The sequence below is a fragment of the Periplaneta americana genome, chromosome 9, assembly GCF_040183065.1.
Source record: "Periplaneta americana isolate PAMFEO1 chromosome 9, P.americana_PAMFEO1_priV1, whole genome shotgun sequence".
NCBI classification, from domain to species: Eukaryota; Metazoa; Arthropoda; class Insecta; order Blattodea; family Blattidae; genus Periplaneta; species Periplaneta americana.
Genome location: NC_091125.1, coordinates 68356355 through 68383188, shown reverse-complemented (window position 1 = coordinate 68383188; position 26834 = coordinate 68356355). Strand labels below are relative to the sequence as shown.

Below are 26834 nucleotides of genomic sequence, written 5' to 3'. Positions count from 1 at the left end.
ACGGAATTAATTTATAGCCACAATGAACTTGTGTGATTTTCACATCCTGCTGTGTCCGTCACAGCTTGTTGCACAAATACATAATCGTCTCTATTGTGAATAATTGAGGACGAGGAAGGAAAGCAAGAACAAATTATGAAGCTTAATTTGCAAATATGATTAACGACAATGAATTGAGTTAGTACAAAAGATGGTGAACAGAAATATGCTGGCTTTATGAAATCAATTTATATGTATTTATCCTTTTATTTCTATCTTTAACTAACCTGAATTCGTGATACTTACTTATTCCACCTGTGGGACATCTGGCCGACATTTACGGCTGACCACTATGATCCAAAATATAAAAATAAATAAATAGGAAATAAATAGAAGGTTGACTCAAAAATAAAGAGGAGACGATACTAAGGGATATGCTACTGGAGTTAAATGACAGCTGTGAGCAGTATGGGATGAAGACAAATGCAAATAAGACGAGGACCATGGTCATAGGAAGAAAAATAAAGAAGATAAACTTTCGAATTCTAAATGAGGCAGTAGAGCAAGTGGACAACTTTAAATACTTGGAGTGTACTATAAGCAGCAGCCAGAAAGTTAAAAGGAGGATAGCAATGGCCAAGGAAAGTTTTAATGGAAAAAGAGCATCTTCTGCGGGTCTCTGAAAAAGAACTAAGGAAGAGACTTGTGAGGTGTCTTGTATGGAGTGTGGCATTGCATGGAGCAGAAACATGGAGATTACGACGAAGTGAAGAGAAGCGAATGGAAGCATTTGAAATGTGGATATGGAGAGGAATGGAACATGTGATATTGAGAGACAGAATAAGAAGTGAAGCTGTGTTGGAAAGAGTGGATGAAGAAAGAATAGTGCTGAAACTGATCAAGAAGAGAAAAGGGGTTGGTGGGGTTGCAATGAAAATCAATGAATGAATGAATTTGATTTTAAGGAGAAACATGAGACAAACATAACACAAAACTAAAATAAAAAGTAAGTACTGAAAGTAAATAATATGTAGTTTTATACAAGTGATTGTGTAAAATGGATAATGAATCTCTCAGTACTATTACATAAATCTTGTTAGAAAATTTAAGAGAAAGGGGGATTGTTTTAATTAATTTAAATGTAGTTCCCCTAGCATCAAAAGAAGTCCTTTCACTTTGCCACGTATTAATGTTCATTTTGTATCTGTCATTGAACACATGGGCTATAAATAGACTTATTTTCGTAGTTAACATTATTGACTTGTTGACCATCCTTTTCGAGGGCTATATCATCTGTTCTTATGGTTGACCCATCCTTAGCCAAGCAGTGCACTTCTTCATAAACCTCCACGTTTCCTTCCTGTTTTACTATACATTTTATTGGCGATCATTTCTTTTGTTCTCAATTCGTACTTCTCATTGACATAATCAATTCTCCCGTTCCTTTTAGTTTTCCAATAGTACTTCTCATTAATATAATGGATTTTTTAGTTTTTTTCTTCTGTTTTCTAATTATTGTAGACCTACTTCTCATTGATATAATCCAGCCCTGGGCATAAAGGTGAAAGGAAAGGGAAATGAGATACCTTCGCTCATGTCCTTTTTGCTTACATCGTTTCAGAAACACATAGTAAGGCACTGTGCATCTATGGTGGAGTTTAGCCGACCAGCGAGAGCCAAAAGCTATAATGCTTGCCTTATATCCCTGATCACATATATAACAGATTGGCCATCCCCATGTTAAAATCGGTCACGTTTGGAAGAGAACAACCGCCAGGATCGCCACCGTCGATTGAGAACGACCGCTAGATGGAAGTACAGTTGCTCCATGCAATTCAAATGAGAGTTATAACGTGACTTCTTATGCAGTAGCTAGATGTCAGCATAGTGAAATTGATAAGGCTGGTCAATCTGATATATATATATATATATATATGTGTGTGTGTGTGTGTGTGTATGTGTGTGAGAGAGAGAGTGTGTGTGTGTGTGTGTGTGTGTGTGTGTGTGTGTGTGTGATCTGGGCTTATACCATCCATCATTCAGCAATGCTTGCCTTCCTGGCTACTTGTATCGGTCCGAAACATGACTGTCTCTGCCGGAGAAGGTGGAGTGGGGAGTTAAGGGATAATCTGCAGTGACTCAATTGAGTCATTTACGCCCAGACCTGATATAATCATTTGCCTACTTCCTTTTTTCTCTTTTCCAAATCATGCTTATCATTGACGTAATAAATTCTCCCCTTCTTTTTATCCCGATCCCAACTTATCATTGATATAATGAAATCTCTATTACATTTCATTTTTCTATTTGCACTCGTCATTGACATAATCAAGTTTCTGGCTTTATTTTCTCTTTTCCAATAATCGTACTTCTCACTGACATGAATCAATTCTCTAGTTTCTTTTCTGCTTTCCAATAAATTGTATTTCTCAATACTCTAGTTTTTTATGTTTTCCAGTTCCCATTTTCTAGTATTGTTTTTCTTTTTTTCCAATTGTACTTCTAATTGACATAATCAATTTCCTAGTTCTCTTTTGTGTTTCCTGATAGTCAACTCTTTCGTTCTCTTTTCGGTTTTAATTGTACTTTTCATTGACGCAATCAATTTTAATTCCTTTTTCTGCTTTACAATTATACTTATCATTAACGTAATCTGTCTTTTTTTTTTGTTTCCAATTGTACTTGTTAATGACATAACCAATGCTTTCAATATTTTTCCTCTTTTCCAATCGTACCTCTCATTGACACAGACAGGTATCCCATTTTTCATTTCTAATTTCCAATCATACTATTGACAAAATCAGTTATTTTTTTCTGTTTCTGTTTTATAATTTTTCATTGACGTTATCAATTATTATTACTTTTTTCTACTTAATTGTACTTATCATTGACATAATTAATGTTTTCTTTTTAAATTTTCCAGTTGCACATATCATTGACATGTCTTCGTTATTTCTATTCTGTTTTATTGACATAATGGTTTCGTTATTTTTTTTTTTTTCAGATTTCCAACTGTACTTATCACTTATAAGATCTGTATTCGTTTTCCTCTCCTGTGTTCCAATTTTTATATTTCTCATTGACAATCGATTCTTCTTCTGTTTTCTATTTTACAATACTTATTAACTTATTGACATATTCAATTCTTTCATTCTGTTTTCAGTTTTCGAATTTTACTGCTAATAGTCGTAATTAATTATTTCGTTCTTCTTTTCATGTCTTTCTTTCAGTTTTTCTGGTTCTTTTATTCACAATTATTTGTTCCTTTTTATTGTTTCTTGATATATCCAAATCTATTGATATTTTTCCTATTTCTTAATTGCACTTTTCATTGAAATCAGTTTTCATCATTCCCTTCCTTTCTGTCCATTTTCATTCTATTTCTGTTCTTTATGCTTTATGTTTCTGCGTTGCATTGTGTATTTTCTCTTGACATCCAATTCTCTGTCTTCCAATTCTCTTTTTCTTTATAATTCGTTCTTACATTATCTCTCTTTTCGCGTATTCCTTTCAGTTCTTTCTTGTTGTTTATGTTTGTATGTTCGCTTCTATATTATTTAATGATAAATGTAATTATTTAGTTTCTTTTCTCTTTTGCATTCCTCATTGTTCTTTCTAACACATTGAGTTCTACAGTTTGTTCTCTTTTTCATTCGTTTGTAATTCTTCCTTCTTAACATGTTCATTTTTTTTGTTTTATATTTTTTACTTTTAGTATCTCTTTCTTTTTTCTTTCTATACTTTTTTTTCTCGTTTCCATGTCTTTCTCTTCTTTCCTTCTCGATATATTCAATGTCCAGTTACTTCTATTTTTCATTGCTTCGTATTCTTTCAGTTCTTTCACTCTCTCGCTTTTATTTCTTTTTTTTACATACTTTTCTATTCATTCTATTCTTCAACTCGTTGACAATTGTCTTGTGACATATTTCAACCTTTCGTTCCTTCCTTCCTTCCATTACTTTATTTTTCATAACATATTTAACCCATTCATTTATTCATCTCTTCCATTGCTTTATGGTTTTTCGTAACAATCGGTAGTTAATCTATTCGTTTATTATTCTCTTCCATTGCTTTATATTTTTCATAATATGTTTAATCTATTCGTTTATTATTCTCTTCCATTGCTTTATATTTTTCATAATATGTTTAATCTATTCGTTTATTATTCTCTTCCGTTGCTTTATATTTTTCATAACATATTTAATCCATTCCTTTGTTATTCTCTTCCATCGCTTTATACACTCAGGGACAAAAAAAAACCGGACACTTCTATATTTGCTTGTATTTTGTTGCCAATTATTTCAAAATGAAACAAAACCCATTTAAAGAAAATAATGTTTCATTTAGTACCTTACACGGCAACATTTGAAAAAAAAAATCTCTGATGAGAAAATTTACAAAAAATTGCAAAGGGCGTATAACTATGGCATCGTTTGGTCTAACTGTTTTTTCATTTCATGGTGCCTTAAACATTAAAAACTCTTTTTAGTAACGGGTATTACCCCCTCTGGCTTGAATAACTGCATCCATACGTCTTGGCATGTTCTCAATTTGGTTAGCAATGTCTTCTTGAGGAATAAGTTCCCATTCTTCGCCAAGTGCTCGCCTCAACTCTTGTAACGATTCTGGTCTCGGTCGTCTATTCTTAACACGCCGTCCCAGCATGTCCCACACGTGTTCAATTGGGTTCATGTCTGGACTCCTTGCTGGCCATGGAAGAACATGGATTCCCACTTCTTGGAGATAATCTCCGACCGCGTGGGCAATATGCGGCCGTGCATTATCATGCATTAAAATAAAATTATCGCCTACAAATTGGCCAAATGGCACAAAATGATCAGCCAAACATTCATTTATATACCTATCAGCTGTTAGTCTTCCATTTTCAACAAAAACCAACTCTGTACGAGCATCTGTACACACTCTTGCCCAAACCATCACTCCACCACCTACATACGGCACGTTTTCGGAAATGCAACACTGTGAAAATCGTTCTCCCCTCCTTCTCCAAACTCTTTCACGTCCATCAGGTGAGCACAGATTTAAACGGGACTCATCGGTGAACAGAACACAGCTCCACTGCTCATTTCTCCAATCCCTGTGATCATTTGCAAAACGCAGTCGTTCAACTCGATGCATCCTGAGAAGTCTGGGACCAGTTGCAGGTCTACTTGATATCAGTCCACTTGCTTTCAACCTCCTTCTAACTGTTTTGGCCGAAATTGGGCGTCCATGCATGTTAACAAATTGCTGGGCTACACTAGTAGCTGGCAGGTTGCGCTCCCTAAGAGCTCTCAACACCATATACCTGTCTTGATTTGGATTTGTAGCTCTTGGACGACCCGAACCTGGTCTTCTGGTATATTCTAGGATCTCTCTATACCGTTTTATGGCATCATGGGTTGTGCTTCTAGCCATATCCATAACATTTGCAATGTAACGTACACTGCGTCCATCATCGTAAAGGGCTACAGCTCGAGCCACATCTTCAGGTTGCATCTTGTTTTAAGACAAATGTTACAACCCCACTTAAACTCAGAAAATGTAAAAATAAAGAAATAACGAATGATAACGATAATGAAGCACAAAATGGTTGAGACAAAATTGTTATAGCTGAGACTCCGAAAGCAAAATTGGAATATTTGGTTGTAATGGCTTGTTTATAAAACAAAAAACAATCAACAATATATACACGTCTCCATAACAACAGATGGCTACCATAATATTGTATGAGAAGATAATGTTTTGCAAAATACCGGCAAATATTAAAGTGTCCGGTTTTTTTTGTTCCTGAGATTATACTTTTCTTAACATATTTAATATATTCGTTTGTTATTCTCTTCCATTTCTTTATATGTTTCAAAACATATTTAATCCATTCGTTTATAATTCCCTTCCACCGCTTTATATTTTTCTTAACATATTTAATCCATTCGTTTATTATTCTCTTCCATCGCTTGATATTTTTCATAGCAAATTTAATCCATTCGTTTATTATTCTCTTCCATTGCTTTATGTTTTTATAGCATATTTCATCTATTCGTTTATTATTCTCTTCCATCGCCTTATCTCTTTCTTGACATATTTAATCTATTCGTTTATTATTTTCCTTCATTGATTTATGTTTTTATGGCATATTTCATCTATTCGTTTATTATTCTCTTCCATCGCCTTATCTTTTTCTTGACATATTTAATCTATTCGTTTATTATTCTCTTCCATTGCTTTATGTTTTTATGGCATATTTCATCTATTCGTTTATTATTCTCTTCCATCGCCTTATCTTTTTCTTGACATATTTAATCTATTCGTTTATTATTTTCTTCCATTGATTTATATTTTTCATAACATATTTAATTCATTTGTCTATTATTTTCTTCCATCGTTTTATATTTTTCTTAACATATTTGATCTATTCATTTATTAATCTGTTCCATCGTTTTATATTTTTCATAACATATTCGATCTATTCGTTTATTACTTTATTCCATTGCTTTATATGTTTCATAACATATTTAATTCATTCTTTTATTATTCTCTTCCATCACTTTTTGTTTTTCTTAACATATTTAATCTACTCGTTTATTATTTTCTTTCATTGCTTTATATTTTTCATAACATATTTAATCTATTCGTTTATTATTCCTTTCCCTTTGCTTTATATTTTTCATAACATGTTTAATCAATTCGTTTATTATTCTCTTCCATCGATTTTTATTTTTCTTAACATATTTTATCCATTCACTCTTTTCTTCCATGGATTCACGTTTTTCTTGGCACATTTAATCTATTCCTTTCTTCTTATCTTTGATTGTTTGATATCTTTTTGTTACATATTCAATCCATCAGTTCACTCTTTCCACCTATTCTTTTGTATTCTTCTTTATTGTAATATTTTCTCCATTCTGTTATTTTATTCAATTTATATATTTTTTAGACATATTCAAGCGTTTCCTTCATTCTTTTCTTCAATTCCTATTTATTTATATTTGCATGTAAATTTCATTTCTCTTCTCTTTCCCAGTTAATAAATTTGTACATCTTGATTACACAACTTTTAACACTATATCACTTCGGAAAGCGTATAATGTGCCTTTCACATGTTAAATTTTATATAACATTATAAATTATAAAATTAAATTTTATATATAATTGAACACGTAAAAGACATATTATAAAATTAAATTTTATATATAATTGAACACGTGAAAGACACATTATACGTTTTCCGAAAAAAATTTGTAGTTTTTCTTGACATTCATATATCGTCGTTGATTTTACGAAACCACCTATGTGACAGTACAGTATATATTTTTTTCAGGAGGAAGAAAAAATTAATTAAATATCAATAGGCCCACACTGATTCTCCATGATGTCATTTATGTTCACCACATTATTCCCCAACGTTTTCTACCGAATTACTTCATATTCTTATGTAGACCCATCGATATTTCATTCATTTTTCTTCCTCCTGAAAAATTATGTTGTGTACTGTCACATAGGAGGTTTCATAAAATGAACGACGATATTTTCTTTTCTTCTCTTCATTCCTTTTTACTTTTTTTTTTTTTTTTTGCATATTTACATTTTTGTTCCAGTTTTCCTTTATTTGGTTTGCAGTTTTTCTTAACATATTCAATTAATTCGTTTTTTTTTTTTTACTTACTGGATTCGTTTTCTTGATATATTCGTACCTTTATTTGCTTTTATTTCATTCTTTTGCATTAATCTTGACTTAATCGTTCTTTCTTTCTGTTTTAAACATATATTTGTAGTTTTCTTCGCTTTCAGCCTTTCGTTCTCTTTCTTTAATTGAGGTAGATTTTTTTTTTGGCATAGGTCTACTAGATTTCCTACTTACATTTGCTTCTTTGCGACTTCTGTAAATCTTTGTATATCTGTAGCTCTATTTTTATTTTCGTTCGACTTTTAATTAATTAATTAACTTATTTACTTTATTTATTCGTTACGTTTTCCTCTGTACTTACTTACTTTAATGCAAATATCATTTTTAATTTCTACATTTTTTTTATTTTCTTTCAATATTCTCCTTTCTCTCTCCCTTAATTATTTGCTTATTTTTCCCTTTTCTTCTTTCTGACCCTAACCATTTTCTTTTTTCCTCTCTTTTCTTCAAGGATGCCACTTGTTCTCTTACTATATGCTGTATTTCTGTGCAGCATTGTCCTTATACATGTATTAACTTTCGATTTTGCATGTAATTAAGCCAATAAATCCAGAGGAATGACAGAATTACTAGAGAGATCTGCCTCATTATGCCATACATGAAAACCCGCTCGTCGACTGCAACCTCGAAATACTCAATGTTATTTATTCCATGGAGTACTGAGAAAATGTGGAAGCTATGTTCTGTATGTGGATACCTTTGTTTTCTTCTCTTTATTCATTTTTTTTTTATTTGTTCTTTCTTTCCCTTTTATATGATAGTTGATTGTAGGATTGGTCGATAATGCAACATACTCTGTGAAAGGAAGTTTTTGACTGTACAGGGGCATTTCTGTCGCGTGGAACTGACAGCACTGTCAGTGCCTGGTGCTAAGGGGCACGGAAGGAAGGATAGAGGGAGAAGGAGACTCTATTCTCCGCATGATGCGGCCTCTGTTACACAGTCACAATGGATGTTTTTCTTTGGGGTGGGGGTGTTGGGGCCCTTCTAGACTCGTTGGTTGCCCTTGGAAGCGTGTTGGTAACAGGCACGTGACTTGTTTTCTGTGCGATAGGGCCTGTCTTGTTTGTGTGTTTACGGATCTCTCCCGTGCTTTTTGGTCCCGCGTTACGTGACACAGTTCCCCCTCCACACGCTAGTTGCGGGACCGACCGTCGGGTCGATTTGGCGCTGCTGTCGCGGCGCGGGCAGGCGGGCGTGCTGTCGGGCGCTTTGCAGCCACAGTTGGTTGCGTGCAGAGCAGGTGACGGGCCGCGATGCCGGGCCCTTGCGATACCGTCCGCGAGGTGGTGAGGCCGGGAGTGCTTCTTCTCGGATGACAACGACCCGCGCGCGCGTGTGATGCCTCATGGCCGCTGGCATGAACCGCTCCGAGCAGGAGGCGCTGTACCGTCAGTCCCGGGAGCTCATCCTCAAGGCGCGCGAGGACCTGGTGCTCAGCGTACTCAAGTCTCCGCTGGCGTCGGGACGCAACAACCACGCGCCCTCCTCGGACGACGACGGCGTATTCGAGGATCAGGACGCCGAAGAACGCCGGCGACTCAACGACGAGGCCAGCCCCAGCGAGGCGGCGCCTCCGGAGGAACCGACAGGTCGTTTCAACTTTCTGGGAGAGCAGCTGCGACGTCTGAGGGCGCCTCGAGGACCCCGCTTCGGCGAGGCGCACCACAAGCGCGTCCCGACGCCTATCAAGAAGCGACGTCCGCGATACAACAACGAGCATTACGCGAGGACTAAGAGTGAGGACGACGAGGACGAAGAAGACGAAGAGGACGATGTGGAGGATGTGGTGGAGACAGTGCCGGGAGGGACGGGGGGCAAGAGAGGGTCGGGGCACGGGCCGCCGGGGGTGCCGGACCCGTATTACCCCATCTACCTACCCATCGACCAGGCCTTCAAAGCCAAGTACGTGTTCCACCACAAGAAGGGCAAAACGTTCCAGGAGCGGGTGTACGTGTTCCTGGAGCACCCGGGAGGCTGGCTGTGCTTCGTCTACCACTTCACAGTGTGAGTAACAGTGCGTGCGTGTTGCCCTTAACGACTGAGTGCTACTAGCTTTTCATTTCTACCTTCTAGAGTGATCTTCTTTTTTTGAACATTTTAAATTAAACGTTTCTTCTCAATTTCTAGGTGTGCGTGTATGTTTTTTTAATGAAAGAGAGTCTCTCATTTGATAATTGATTACTTAGTGAGTGGTTTGTTTCATATTTCCACAGTAACGTGTCATATCTATGCAATATCACTCTTAGCGAGTGCGTGGTTTGTTGTTGTGTTTCCATAGTAACGTTTCACTTTCGTGTTTCTCGCTTCCCATGGTAACATTTAATTTCATTTCATTTCGCTTGCTTAAAGACCAAGTCTTCTATTATTTCCTTTCCATGGTAACTTCTCTTACCCGTTCTGTTCCCTCGTTTACAAAGTACGTTTTTATTTATTTTTTTTTTCCCCATAACGACGGTCCGGTTTCATGTAATTTAATTATCGAGAGCTTGTATTTGTTTTCTATTTCCGTAGTAACATGTCGATAACGTATTTTGTTATTATTTTGCTTATCTTAATTTATTGTTTCCATCAATACTTGCCATTTCTATATTACTATCCTTCCTAAAAGATTCTCCCGGTCACATGGTTATACTAAATAAAATAAAATAATTTCAAATCGCCGTTTGTTGTTCTGTTTGCCTAGTTCTAGTAATTCGTGATATTCGTTTTGATCTCTCGCCTAGCAACGATATTATTTGTATTAGGTTATCCTGATGCCATGGCAACATACTCTTGCCAGAAGTGTGTTGTAATATTTCCGTGGCAATATATCTCTGTCATTTTGAGATCATTCTGTCGTTCTTAGTTTTGTTACAATGGTAAAATATCTCATTCTCAAGAATATATATTTTGTTATAATGCTTCCATAGTACCACGCCTCAGTCTCAAGACTTCATCATTTGTTGAAATATTTCTGCGGTCTTGGTAACACATCTCATTCTCAGGATTACGTGGCTTCTTATAATGTTTCTATGGTAACAGGATCCATTTACAGGAATACCTTGTTGTATTGCTTCCATCGTATGGTTCCTTATTTCCAGGATTATGTCGTTTGTTGCACTACTTCCATGTTAATATTTTTATCTCCAGTATTTTGCCCTTTATTGTACTGATTCTATGGTAAAACATCTAATTCGCAGGACGAATTTCTCTACGGTAAAGTTCCTGTAGTAACGTTCAGTTTGCATACTGTTTGATACCAGTATATTGTTTCATTTTACAACTTTACACTGTTTATCTAACCATAATTTCGACTTCGAAGTAGCAGCTTAATACTGATTCTTTGTAGATGTTGTCTGATTATTCTTATACATTTTTATATTATTTACTGTCTGCTGTTCATAGGGAAATGCTATTTCCATGCTGTTTATTGAACCATATTCAAAGTAAAATTGTACTTCTGCTTGGTGGTCGTACTCTTTTCACGGGAAACTGCAACTCTCTTCTAATTTGTTTTATTGCTTTTATGGTAACACGTCATAGCCATAAAATTAATTTTACTATTTCCGTGGTAATTGGGTACTATCACATATGTTGTTTCCATGGTAACGCACATTTTCTTTGTTGTAGGCACTTCATTGTAATGTGACATGTTTTGTTTACATTGTTCACATGGCATCATGTCTAGCTTACCAAGTACGTCTGTTAGCTGTTATTACCGAAGAAGCGGGCCGTCAGTTGCTCCACATTATAGCTGCTTACTTGCAGTTGCTGGTTCTGACGCGTGTCTTACACGACCTTCGTTTATTTCTTCTTCTTTTTTTTTCGCTTCGTAAAACTTCAACGAAAAGCGGTTCGAATGTGTTAGTACGATCAGGTTTCGTGAACTGGCGCCTATTGTGTATGCGCCTCCCTGCTTGGACTACAGAGTAACCTGTTCGAGGTTACGAACCCGAGAAAGTAGCTGAGGTTGATGAACGCTAACATTTTCAGGAGCGACCAGGAAATAATGGATATTATAATGTTGTTTGGACATAAGCCTTTGTAGCCATTACGGACTGAAATCTCGGCTCTCAAGAATGCTTGGCAGACGTTGAGAATTGAGATTTTATCGCGTATTGTATTCGATCTACGACGCTTGTGTGGTTATGTTGCCGTAACGTTTTGATATTTCGTATGATGAAGCTTGTATTATCAAAGAGCGTCTTAACTTGTTGAATGATGAAGGATGGATCATATGATAACACAGACTTCCTGCACGGAAATATCATACGTACTTCGGTACATAATAATAATAATAATAATAATAATAATAATAATAATAATAATAATACTTTTTGAAGTGAAATATGTCTAATTCGTTTAAATTCCATTCGAATTTGAGCTAAATGCTGCAAAAATGTAATATGAATATGAAATAATTTTAAAAGTACTCTTATAGAACAAGTAGAGGCTATACAATTGTATTTACTTGAATTTTATTATTTCACGCTGTTTATAAGAAACATTGAATGTAAAACTGAGTTTAAAATACTTCCACACAACATGTAGAATACTCAAGCACAAAACCTTCAAGAGCAAGAAATTAAATTTTACGGGTGATAGCAGTATTTGTGCCGACTTATGAAAATCAAAGTCAGACATTAAATCGAGTGTTTAAAAATAAATCGACTAAGCAGACAAGGCTCTTACGTTTGATAGCAAGATGCACACTTTCACGTACAGAACGAAGTTTCGATACAAGAGTGGTATTGATTATGTCCAAATTCACAGAGGGAATTGAAAAACAGAAACAGTATTAATACCCACAGACTTTAAGTATGCCAAAGTAGATATTCCTCACAATAGGAATACTGGATTAAAAACGCAGAGAGCACTGAGATGGTTGCCCTCTAGACAGGCGGGAAATAAGTAGAAGCACATAAAAAAGTAGACGATGTTGCTATATGAATGTTTCAAAGGCTTAAATGGACTTACACGTGACCACATGGAAAAAATAATTATAAATTGTATAATGTCTAAAATAACAGATTCAAGAAAAGCTGCACCGATAATATGATGCAATATTTACAGCGCTATAATGGCTTATTCATGAATATTTTAAGGTACGAGAGATAAGCAACTTTTAGGTACCGGTACTTTTTTATTTTTTATTATTTACGTAAACAATTATTATTAAATTTGCATATATTATATACTGTACATCTCAGAACTAAATATTACAAAGCTGAAATTGATGTATATTTTTATAATTCAGTTACGTTAAGAGTAGAATATTATTATGTTATTGACGTATTAATTTCAAGTACTTTTACAGAAATTATGCATTTAATTAGAGTGACTATTACACTCTTACTACGTCATACTACTTTTGACCAATAAAACGTTACGAAAGGACGTATTTCAACCAATCATGGCTGCTTATCGCACAATTTTATCTCGTCCCTAGCATTTGTTTCTTTGTTTGCCAACATTTGAAACTGCGCTGGTCTGGACGTCAAATATATATATATATATATATATATATATATATATATATATATATATATATATAATTACAAACCACTCCAGTCGATGCACAGCAGTTTCAAATATGACTCGCATTGGCATTCAGGAACAAGAATTAATAAAAATCACTGATCATACCTATGCATCTTCTGAAATCCGATTTACAAATAAATGAAGAGCACAATTCGGAAATCCTGAATAAGTTGAATACACCATGTAGGCCTAAATCAACGAGTTCCATTTCTATTACGCACACGTCCAATATAACATCAATTGAACCACCAACCACATTCAAATTTGAAAATTGTACATTCAATAATTATTCCTTTCAAAATTATTCATTCGGAAATTCTGAATAAGTTGAATACACCATGTAGGCCTAAATCAACGAGTTCCACTTCTATTACGCACACGTCCAATATAACATCAATTGAACCACCAACCACATTCAAATTTGAAAATTGTACATTCAATAATTATTCCTTTTAAAATTATTCATGTTTATTTTTTATGTCATCGTCGTTAATTAAAACTTTTCTAATACTTGTGTATATTAGTTAGGTTATGTTATAGCTTCTGCTATATGATATTATGGATAGTCACGTATCAGAGATTGTTTAATATTAAGATTTATTAAAAATCATCTGTCAAGTGACGTTGATTACTGGGATTTGGATAATTAAAGTGGAATGTTGCATTTTAATAAAAATGAAACTGAATCAACAAAGCCTTCTTGACTAGTAACATTGCCATCGTGTATAATAGATCGAGAACTTCTCTACGAGAAGGCATTGCTCACTACTGCCATCTAGCATGCATCTAGCGTAATATTTGTAATGTTGAGATGGTACAATAATACATTTGAAGAGAGTTGTATTTTCGTAAGTCAATTAATATTTTATTGTATTGGAGTACTTCGTTACTTATAATCTTTATATATTTTCTTCTAATCGTGTAATAGTCAATTAAATCCCACTCGAGTTTTGATTTTCTCTAGATAAATCAAAACGTCTAGTGAGATTACTGTTGATAAAGCATTTGAAAATGCAATAATTTTTTTCAACATAATTAATCACAGAAATATTATAATCATATCCTAATTTTAAAGGTTATATTATTAAGAGCTAGTAGTAAAAATTTAAGCTCCTTACATAATTTGTTTTTGAGGTACTGTATGTGCAATCCTGCACATATGAATGGTTTGTTTCCAAAACCTTCTATTTCACTTTGTTGTTTTTACAGGAAAGAGCTTTAAAATGAAGGGGTTAATTTTAAAATACGTGTTTATTCTTTTTTTTTTTTGTTATTTAATAAATCTTCCTCAACTTGGTGAGGTTGTCAAAGACAAAGAATGTTAACAGTAACATTTAAGGTGTGACATTAAAAGTGTCTTAAAAGAAGTTTGTTTACAATAAACGGAAATTTACAGTAGATAATGTTTTACAATAATGAAAATTTGCAGTAAAATAAAAAACAGATAAAAGATCAAATAGACTGAGACAATTCAATTGAAGTACAAGTGTCGCCGTAAAATCTGCAGAGAACCTTTCAAAGCTATCATAGAAATTTCCTTAATTGGAACTCCAAATTTATGACAGAATGAGACGACTTGCATTTTATACCGTTCTATGTACTTAACGTACTAGAATATTTCATAGTTTCTAAATTAAAATATAACATATTAGGTTTTGGCAAGAGAAATATAAAACATAGGTTATGGAAAAAATAGTCATACTTTTAAATAGGTATCATTTTCAGTGAAAAATAGCAGGAATTGGCAAAAAGTAAATTTTGTCATTGGATTCACAGTTTAAGATATAAGTATATTATGTTATTAGGTCAAAATTTGTTTTGGAGAAAGAACAGTAGGTTTTGGAATCAAACCATTCATATATACAAATTTAAAATATTTGTTCACATGGTGTGTAATAGTGAGTAAAAAATATGTCTCACTCCTTAAAAGTTTGCAAATAACCCTCTGTAATGCTGTAAAAAATTATGTCAAATTACTGCTCCAACATTTTGTGCAGCTGCAGCTTAAAACTTAGCAGATTTATGATTTTTCCATACGTTCAAGTACAGCTCACCTTAAAGATGGTCATGTGACAGTAGCCTACAGTACTAGAATGTCAACTTTGCATGTCATATACAGAGTTCAAAGTTCAGAAGTCAAATTTGAATTTATTATCGAAAGAAACTCTATTATGATAGATATTTCTCGGAGTACTTCAATTTTCTCTGCGTATTATGTCACCATTTATCCATAATTCAGACTATTCTTATTAGTTCACAAAGCAACGTGACACTAGACTGTTACACCTGTAACATCTTTCCAAGAGAGCAATACAGCTATCTGGCATTCATACCTAGAACGTTCCACGAAACACGTAATACTCGTAGCATAAATCCTATTGCTGATAGACTCTCGATACTCTATTTTAAGTACATAGCACATTGACTGTGAAAGTTGATAAGGGAACACGATGAACAACAGCTGGAAGATTTCAATTGGTAGCAACTTTCACACTCATTTGGGGAACCTAATTGTGTATAAATATGTGGCGATTTTGAGATGAAATATGTTTCGTCTATACATGTTACAATATATGTAAATTCGAAAGCACTGCGTGTTATATTTGATTTAATGACCATTAATACTGACGAAACAACTGGACGTTTGCTTAAAAATCGGTATTCATTTTTTTATAAAATTTTACACTCCCTCTGTGGTTCAAGAGCAATGTTTCTAGTTAGAAATGCATATTGGACCTGAGTTCAATTTCAAAAAAAAAGGAAGTGGAAATGTTTTATTCATCTCATTGAGACCGAGTGTGTGTTTTGTTGTATTTCCTTGAGCTGTGAGAGTCTAACAATATGGTCAGGGCTTTCCGCTACTTACGAATATCTGTCATTCATAATATTCAAATTATTAAGAACGAAACAATTCAAGAGGTTCAAATTCTGAAACATAGCAATAAAATAAACTACCTACCATTTTGTCTATCCAAGCCATTGGGCGTATAGGTTTTCAAAATTTAAAATTAGTTCGAAATCTTTGCTCCGTTCTTCCACTACTTATTCTATTTGGGCATAACTTATATTGTATTAGTAGGCTTAGTAATCATATTAACAGATATATTCCCCTTTTACGTGTGATTGAGGTTGTGACTAATATCCTAGATCATATATGTAACAGATAGGTCATCGCTATGTTAAAATCGTTTGCACTTTGAAGAGAACAACCGCCAGGATGCCACCCGTCTGCCGTAAACGAACACGAGATGGCAGTACAGTCGCTAATGCAGTTCAAATGGGAATTATGACGTGACTCCTTATGTAACAATTAGATGGCAGCGCAGTAAACCTGACAAAAGTTGTTAACGTCAAAGCCTATAAGGCCAACCTATCTGGGGTATATATGATCTAGGCTGATATGTACAGATACGGAATTAAAATTTGGGGCGAGTCTTGATGAGAGTCCATCTGTATATAGGCAACAATTTCGCACGAGTGTCCACAAGTAGCATATACACAGGGGCTCTTGTTTACTGCACATGCGCAGTGTGTTGTAAGCAAAACTTACACAGTAGGGGAGCTCCAAATGTTATTTCCGTATCTGTACATCTGCTGTATTATCAGGCAGTAGGTACGCCTCACTTGATGATATGTGTCAGAGGAAGAACAATTTTTGTATACATCTGAAGTATCATTAATGGAATATGTAGCTAGTCAGCGATGTATATGCATTGGAGGAGGACAGGAACTGGCCATCATACTCCATTATCTCCTGACTTAGTTACCTCATGAGTAATGTCTTCTTGGTCTCACTTATTATGAGGTTCAAACCTGTCTTCGGACAGTTGTCTAAACAACAATTCCCATTAATTGAAATCTTCAAATTTTTTGCAAAAATAAATATCATCATCATCATCATCATCATCATCATCATAGACAACGGCGTAACTTAGTCGGCGGAGGCGCTGACTTTATATGTATCGGGTCATTACCATGAAATGCCAACACTTTTGTTATTGGTATTGACATTTCGAAGTTGTATTTATAAGCTATTTTACTTAGTCCTTGGATAGCTTTCTACAATTCATTTTCTGTCGCAGTGGAAATAATTTGATAATCTGCAACAAGTACACAACTCATCTAGGGTCTATATAATTTATTATATGAATATATGAATAACTTAATACTAATTTAGCCGTCCGTGTGGTATGCACTAATGTTTGAATACATTTCATATGCTGGCCTTCTAGTTGCTTTCCCGTTTCAGCCATCTGCACAACAAAAAACTGAGGACGGAAAAACTATCGATTTTACTGTAATTCTGCACGATCTCACTGATACGTTTATATGATTCTCGCCTGTTAAATATTCATTGTCCTCAATCGGATTTGAACCCTCAATTTTTTCAATTAATCACACACGTAGTATTAATTCCACCACTGACAATGAGGAAGGTGTTATATTTGGTGTACCGTTTTCCACAGACTTGTATCGGCAAATCAGATCATAGGAACAACTTCATAGGAATATACAATAAAAATTAGGCTATAATTTCGGCCTCCAGTTTTTTAACTTTAGACGTCTATACTCCAATCATTTCATTGAACTTGAATTGTTAGAAGTCATTACCAATGGCGGAACTAGAGGGTTGGAGGCGCCTGTAAAAGTTTTTTTTTTTTTAATGTTGGTCCCCAACCACTTTTGAGTTCTACAAAATGACATCTTTAGATGTTTTATAATGTATGTATGTATGTATGTATGTATGTATGTATGTATGTATGTATGTATGTACAGTATGTCTGCCTATGTATGTAATGTATGCATTTATTCACACTGCAAATGGGTATATAGCCGATGGCAGTGATAACAAATTACACTCAATAATGATAATTAATAATAAACACTATTAATAATAAATTAATAATTAAAATAATAATAATAATAATAATAATAATAATAATAATAATAATAATAATAATAATACAGGAATCATCCTAAATTAAATGAAGCACGATCACTTAAAATAAAATTTAAAGTAAAACTAAATTGTATCTTAACCCTGAGTTCAAACTAAAACCCGCGAGTATAATATGTTCATACCTGCACAAGTACCTTTCAGCACTATACTCCTTTCGCCGACAACTCATACACTGCACTGGAACTACGACACATTTCACTGGTTCTATCCTGATTTCACTAAAACTTCAAAAACATTTCACTGTTCCAATACTTTGCACTTCCACTATAAACTATAAAACTTCACTGACAGAAACACACTTCACTGACACAACACACTTCACACTTCACTGACACAACACACTTCTTCACTGAAACAACACTTAAAATAACAAAATATCAATTACACCCTTTAAATAGTAGGCCTATGTATAATATACTACCGTCTATTAGTAAAGTCTTTTAGCCTATTTTTAAATACATTTTTGGTTATTGGTAAAGTCTTTAGTAAGTCTGCAGGTAAAGCAATCCAGTCCCTGATAGTAGGATTGAAAGAAAACTTTCCAGTGTCCGTCCTCTGTCTTCTTTCCCTTAATTTATATGAGTGGTCGTTCCTTGAAGAGTAACCTATTTTTTATTTCTCTCCAGACAGGCTCACCTCTGTATGTTCTGAACATTGCGCATAATCGAATTTGCGTTCTCCTGTCCGTGAGTGTGTCCCATTTTAATGGTGAATTATTATGACAACGCTTGAGAGCCCGTTTTTTAATCTTTTCCAGTGTCTTAATATGTTCTAATCTGTAAGGATCCCAACATGCAGCACCATATTCCATTACTGGACGAACTAGTGATTTAAATACAATCTCTTTGGATTTCTCAGAGCCTTTTCTTAGTACCCTCATCCCAGGGAAAGGATTTATATGTAAATACATATTTACTTATAAAGCTAATATAATTTATATTTTGCATTATCTTTATGTTTCACAATGTGTAGGGTTGAAAAATCCTACTTTTATTTTCCATATTTTTCCATATTTTAGAGTTTAGTACATATTTTCGTTAATTTCCATATATTTTCCATATTTCATATAAAACAGTCCATATTATATTAGGTTTAACAATAAAACAAAACAAAATTCCATTAACTTTTAAAAATACATTTCAACAATAGAGATTTAAACACATGTTCAGTAATCCCTTTAACATCAGAGTTATTTGAAAATTAGCAGTCCTATCAACAATGGGAAAGTAAGTTACAAAACTGTATTAATTTAATTTAAAATTTTTAACAGACTTCAGTTGTGCAGCTCAACAGTTAAATGCCAGTCAGAGTACACATAGGTTCAGTTTTGTAAATCATACTATAAAGACGGTAAATATGCCAAAAGTACGTCATTCAGTCAATTTAAAATCAAAACTAACAAGTTACATTTCAGAATTTAAAGAAGATGGTTTATCAACTGACAATAAAATATTATTTTGTAATTTGTGTCAGTGTGCAGTATCATCTACACAAAAGTTCCTGGTGCAACAACACATTACAACTAGTAAACATCAGGCCAACAAACAACTAAATTCCAAGCAGAGACAATTGTTTTTAACACAACCAACAACATCGAATGTAAGATCTGAGTTTAACATCGACCTGTGCCGTTCTCTCATCTCTGCTGATATTCCTCTCTACAAACTAAAGAATAAGGTCTTCAGGGAATTCCTTGAAAAATATACTCAACATACAATCCCGGATGAGTCAACACTTAGGAAGACGTATGCTCCATCCATCTACGATGAGACAATACAGAAGATAAGAGATGAAATTAAAGATAGTTCAATTTGGGTTTCCATTGATGAGACTCCCGACAAAGAAGGTAGACTTGTTGGTAATGTAGTTATCGGTTTGTTAAGTGAACAATATTCTGAACGAATTCTTTTACATTGTGATGTTCTAGAAAAGTGCAATAACAAAACTATAGTTAAACTGTTCAACGAAGCTATGGGTATCCTGTGGCCAAAGGGTATTATGTACGATAATGTGTTATTCTTTATTAGCGATGCTGCCCCTTATATGGTCAAAGCTGGACAAGCATTATCTGTTGTATATCCTAAATTGACTCATTTTACTTGTGTGGCGCATGCATTTCATCGTGTGGCAGAAGTGGTCAGAGACAATTTCCCTAAAGTAGATTTGTTGATTTCATCAGTGAAAAAAGTATTTCTCAAAGCTCCCAGTAGAGTTAACGTGTTGAAAGAAATGTACCCTGAAATTCCATTGCCACCAAAGCCAATTTTAACTAGATGGGGTACATGGCTAGAAGCAGTTGAATATTATGCCGAACATATAGACTCTATTAACAATGTTCTCCTTGCATTGGACTCTGAAGATGCAGTCTCAATTGATACTGCGAAAACAGTTACCTGTGACATAAGTGTGAAGAATGACTTAGCTCACATTCAGCATACATTTTCATGCATCATAAAAACGCTCAAAAGTCTCCAAAATAGGCACTTTTCACTATCTGAAAGTTTTGAAATTATAAATAGTACTGTGGAACAACTGAATCGTGGTAGAGGTAAAGTTGCAGATGCAGTAAGAGCTAAGGTGGACACTGTACTTTCAAAAAACCCTGGATATGAAGAACTACAAAAGGTTGTTGCTGTGATGAGTGGTGAATCAACAGTGAAGATTAACTTGGACTTATCCCCAGCAGACATTGTGAAATTGAATTATGTACCAGTTACTTCTTGTGACGTCGAACGCTCTTTTAGTCAGTATAAATCTATCCTCAGAGACAATAGAAGAAGATTCACTTTTCAGCACTTGAAAGAAATGTTTGTAACCTATTGTTATGGTAACAGACAATAAAAATTGTGTTTTGTTGAAACTACATTGGAAGATAAGGTACGTCCATTATATTTTTTGTTTAGTTTGATTAAAATGTACCAATATTTAACGTACATAGTCATTTTTTTATAATTTTAAGTCCATATTTAATTCCATATTTTGGTAAAAATCCATATTTAATTCCATATTTTGGTAAAAATAACTACATATATATTTACATATTTCATATATTTTTAGTCCATATAAATCCGTTCCCTGCTCATCACAAAGTGTAACGCTCTCCATGCTTTTCCCGCTGTGTCAATAACGTGTTCTCCCAACCGAGATCGCTACTAAATGTTATTCCTAGGTATTTACATTTGTAAACTTCCGGAATGGTTTCACCCCCTAACGTATACGATGCGATTATTTTATTTATTTTCCTTGTAAAGCTGACGGCTTTGCTCTTTAAAGAATTTATTTTTATTTTGTTGGCTGTTGCCCAATTATTTATTCTGTTGAAGTCATTCTAAAGAAGAGTATTCTTAGTATCTTCATAACTTTTTATTTTCCTGTATACGATACAATCATCAGCGAATAAGCGAACCCTGGACAAGATGTTAACTGGCAGATCATTTACAAAAGCCAGAAATACTGTAGAAGGGGCCCCAAGACACTCCCCTGTGAGACTCCGGAAGTAATTTCAATTGGGCTCGATAATTCCTCCCCCACCCGTACTCTCTAAGTGCAACAAGTTAAAAATTCCTTGATCCACTGGAGTACTTTGAAGTCAACCCCCGTTGATTATAGTTTAACTAACAGTATGTCATGTGGGACTACATCGAGTGCGCGTGAAAAGTCAATAATCACTGCATCGACTTGGCTATTTGAATCTATTCCTTCTGCTAAATCCTGACATACAGTTACTAATTGACTTTCACATGGATAGCCCCCCCCCGAAACCTATGCTAACAATTATTAATTTTATTGCAATCAATTTAAATCATTCCAATGCTGCCTTAATATCTTAATGTTTTCCATAGCACACATATTAGAAATTCGTACACTCTAAATACAGTACAGATGTATACAAAATGCATATTCAGAATTTATTTCTAGTGAAATTTTATAAATGTGTGTATAACATTTTTCATACCTTAAAATTCATTCCCTATTGTTTTGACCTCGGCAAAGTTATCTATTACTTCTTCGAAGTCTAGCTTCGTAACCACAGACTGCTCGATGAATAGAAGTGCTAAACATTTCAATCTTCCCTGACCCATGGTGTTTCTCAGAAATTTTTTGTATTATTTTAAGTTTGAAAAATGAACGCTTCGAAATTACAGTTAGCTAAAACCGGAATGGTCGGAAACATCATGAAAGCTGTACAGACTTCCGGAAAACTGATTGGAAAGGAAGTGATTTTTCACTATAAGAAGAGAAGATAGTTCAGCGATTGTTGTCACTTTCGGGAACTCATAAGTGCCGATCTCATACTTAAAATGTCTCACGGAAATACTGACGAAATGTCTTTCTATACGTATCTGCGAACTGCTTAATCTTATGCAGAAGATCAGTGTTACTTAAATTTTGTATCACATTATTATTTCACGTAAGAAATTGTAGAGCCATTCTATTACCTATCAATGCATTGTATACACAGAAATGCATGCAATGTGAGTACTTAATACCTAGCCTATATTCAATGCTAAGAATGCTATTACAACAAACAAGAAATAGATAAAAATGCGATGATGATGATGGTGATGGTGATGATAACGACAACGGCGATAATAATACGGTAATATGATGATGATGATGATGATGATGATGATGACGACGACAACGGCGATAATAATACGGTAATAATACCGTACTTTATTTCACTAAGATCAGGTTTCCATTTCTGTTATTTCTGGATTCTTAATAAGAAAAGACTTCTCTATCAGATCACCAAATCTAGTAGTCCAACTCCCAACAGTTCACGTGAATCTGTTTGTATAAAGTGGAAGTCAATGTTATTCTTAGGGCATTAAGGGCGAATGTGGTCTTCCTGTTTCCGAATTCACAATAATGCTATTTTAATGGACAGATGCATTTATGGTTAATAGTTTTCTCCATGTTCATAAGGCGGTAGTACAAAATCAAGTTCATTCCCTTTTTTGTCTTTCCTGAAAACATCATAATTTGTGACAAATGCCTTTTGTGAAATAAGGTGTGGAATAATAATAATAATAATAATAATAATAATAATAATAATAATAATAATAATATTTACAAATGGCTTTTAGAGAATCCCGAAGGTTCATTGCCGCCCTCACATAAGCCCGCCATAGGTCTCTGTCCTGAGCAAGATTAATCCAGTCCCTACCATCATATCCCACCTTCCTCAAATCCATTTTTATATTATCCTCCCACCTACGTTTCGGCGTCCCCAAAGATCTTTTCCCTTCAGGTATTCCAACTAACACTATATTATACATTTCTGAATTCACCCATGCATGCTACATGCTGCTCTGCCCATCTAAAACGTCCAGAGTTAATGTTCATAATTATTATGTTAGATGAAGAATACAATGCATGCAGGTCTGCGTTGTGTAACTTTCTTCATTCGCCTCTAACTTCATCCTTCTTAATCCCAAATATTATCCTAAGCACCTTATTCTCGAACACCTCTTTCAAAATGAGAGTCCAAGTTTCACAACCATACAAAACAACCGGTAATATAACTGTTTTATAAATTCTAACTTTCAGTTTTTTGAAAGCAGACTAGATACAAAAGCTTCTCAACCGAATAGTAGCAGGTATTTCCCATATTTATTCTGCGTTTAATTTCCGCTCTAGTGTCATTTATTTAAGCCACCGGCGTGGCTCAGTCGGTTAAGGCGCTTGCCTGCCGGTTTGAAGTTGCGCTCGGGAGCGAGTTCGATCCCCACTTGGGCTGATTACCTGGTTGGGTTTTTTCCGAGGTTTTCCCCAACCGTAAGGTGAATGTCAGGCAATCTATGGCGAATCCTCGGCCTCATCTCGCCAAATACCATCTCGCTATCACCAATCTCATCGACGCTAAAAAACCTTGTGGTTGATACAGCGTCGTTAAATAATCAAATAAAAAAGAGTGTAATTTATATTTGCTATTTTGGAATTTCGTAACAAGCTTCTTTTTTACGGTGGTGGGTTGTTACGGAATAACAATAATAATAATAATAATAATAATAATAATAATAATAATAATAATAATAATAATAATAATAATAACGGGTGGGTTCTCTTCACATTGTGGGTCCCTGGATATTGTCAGTCCAGCCACGCTGTAGTTCCGCCCATATTGATTACGTGTCACTTTGATATTGCAATATAGGTTGGTATTTTACGTAGTCCATCTTATAACTATTTTATAAAGTATACTGTTAAGACGAAAAGTCCTCAATAGATATTTTATGAAGCTGTTCCATAAAATCTATTTTTGGAATGATTCTATAAAGTAGTTTTTTGTGGATCAGAAGTTCGAAATATGAAATCATGATTAAAAGGAAAATCAGTGGCAGCAGAGCTGGACTTTAGGAGAGAATTTGTAAGGATAACTCGACGTAAAAAATTATAAATGGAATTATTAAAGCCATAAAGAATGTTCAAAATCAAATTATTATTTTATGCAACAGAAATAATTAGAGTAGTATGGACACTCAAAGAGCTGTATTATGTAGAAGTACCAAGCAAATTTCTGTTTAAAAATTTTGAGTTATAACGTATGCAGTGTTTTATTTTTATTCGCATTTAAGAGCTACAACAATGTTTACATTAGGCTGGGTAGGTCTTCTTCAAGTCCCATGTTTTGGTCTGCCCTGTCTCTCCTCTCCCCTGTCTTGGGATCGCAAGTTGTTATTGTGTACATTCATCTAAGCCACATGTCTTCTGCATTTCCATGTCAGCTGTTGAGCACTCGCTTCTACATCCTTCATGACTGGCCCTCTCCTTAACTCTGCTTATTTCTAATTCATCTCTTAATGAAATGTGTCATATTTTTTATTTATTTTCCGCTGACATGAATTAACAGCGTAGACAGAAAACAATGTAACAAAACATTAATGTATCTCAGTTATTAAGCAAATCATTTTTTATTCTGCCTTTCAGTGTTATGCCTCTTGACCCCTTCAATTATTAAGTTCAATTATTATTTCTGTGGTTTGACATGGCCCATAGTCCACACTGCACATCACTAATTTAAGTTTAAGTAAGATTGTCAGTTTTAGGCATGCCGTGTGTTCACGTAGCAATTTCTCCTAAACTGTTAAATGAATTATTATATTGATGTCCAATATCTGACATTCAATTTAATCCGGAATGATGCTCATGAAATATAATATTAGTAAATAATTAAACAAATTTCATTTTAAATTAAGCACACACAATGACGATTTAGAACCAACTATGAGCTTTGTCATTTCTGTTTTACAAATTTAAAAATGGAAAGTTATAATTCGTATCTAACAAAATATTGTCAAGAGAAGTGACAGTATTATTATTATTATTATTATTATTATTATTATTGTTATTATTATTATTATTAATGTTATTATTATTATTATTATTATTATTATTATTATTATTATTATTATTATTATTATTATTATTGGCCCCAGGCTGTTGTACAGCACAATAAATATTAGTAAATAAAAATATATTTATTATTATTATTTTTTTTCGTTAGTTATTTAACGACGCTGTATCAACAATCTGTTATTTAGCGTCGATGGAATTGCTGAGAGCGAGATGGTATTTGACGAGATGAGGCCGAGGATTCGCCATAGATTAACTAACATTTACATTACAGTTGGGGAAAGCCTAGGTAATCAGCCCTGGCGGTATACAGTTAGCTCTCTGGCCGAGAAACCAAGTGGCCCGGGTTCGAATCCTGGTCGGGGCAAGTTATCTGGTTGAGGTTTTCTCCGGAGTTTTCCTCAACCCAATATGAGCAAATTCTGGGTAACTATCGGTGCTGGACCCCGGACTCATTTCACCGGCATTATCACCTTCATTTCATTGAGACGCTTAATAACCTGAGATGTTGATACAGTGTCGTAAAATAACCTACTAACCTACTAATTGAACCCTATGGATCGGCAGGCAAAAGTCTTAGTCGACGAGCAAATGCTGGGTAATTTTCGGTGCTGGACCCCGGACTCATTTCACCGGCATTATCACCTTCATATCATTCAGACGCTAAATAACCTAGATGTTGATAAAGCGTCGTAAAATAACCCAATAAAGTAAAGTAAAGTCTTAGTCGACTGAGCTACGCGGGTGGCTTCATATACAGTAGTATTAATATGAAAAAATTTCCTCATTGTAATTTCGTTTAATAACATCGACCACATTATTCAAGTGATGTTTAACCTCGCTTAATTCCATTTTTGAGATTCGATCGTTAGTATCATCTTCATATTCAGTGTTTTCAGCCTCGCTTGTAATAAATATAATTTCTTCTTCATTCGTTATGTGATAGCCTGGATCTTCATCGTTGTCGAGTCAGTCCTCGATCTCTTCTTCTGCACCGATCTCCAGTCACTCAGAAAAGTGCTTCATGGCAGTGCTTTATTTTCCATTTCTTCACGCTAAAGTTCAACACTGCTGTCATATAAAATTTCGTTTCATACGTTGACCACAGTAGATGGATCTGTTTCGTTCACTGCAGCCACAAAATTGAAAATCATCGCCTGAAGTTATTTACTGTATTTTCCGAAGAAATACGAACTACAGTATGCGGGAACTTAAGCCTCGCTTCGAGCGAGTAGGCCTATAGTAATTTTTGTGTACCAAATTTTATTTCTTCAGAACTCTTGTCCGAATTAAACGATATCCGTTAACGGGATCCGACTTAAAGGG

General features: G+C 34.6%; 1 protein-coding gene across 5 annotated transcripts in view; it reads left to right on the top strand.

Annotated features, from left to right (window-relative positions):
- Window positions 1-26834, top strand: part of LOC138706053 (potassium voltage-gated channel subfamily KQT member 1-like) — a 901236-nt gene that overhangs the window by 549209 nt on the left and 325193 nt on the right. For 3 of the 5 annotated variants that reach the window (XM_069834957.1, XM_069834958.1, XM_069834956.1), the window contains exon 1: window positions 8868-9673. The exons of the other annotated variants lie outside the window; for them this stretch is intronic. In XM_069834957.1, the coding sequence (XP_069691058.1) occupies window positions 9015-9673 (659 nt within the window). In that variant the 5' untranslated portion in view covers window positions 8868-9014. Of the gene's footprint in view, window positions 1-8867; window positions 9674-26834 lie in introns of those variants that run through there. 5 annotated transcript variants of the gene reach the window in all.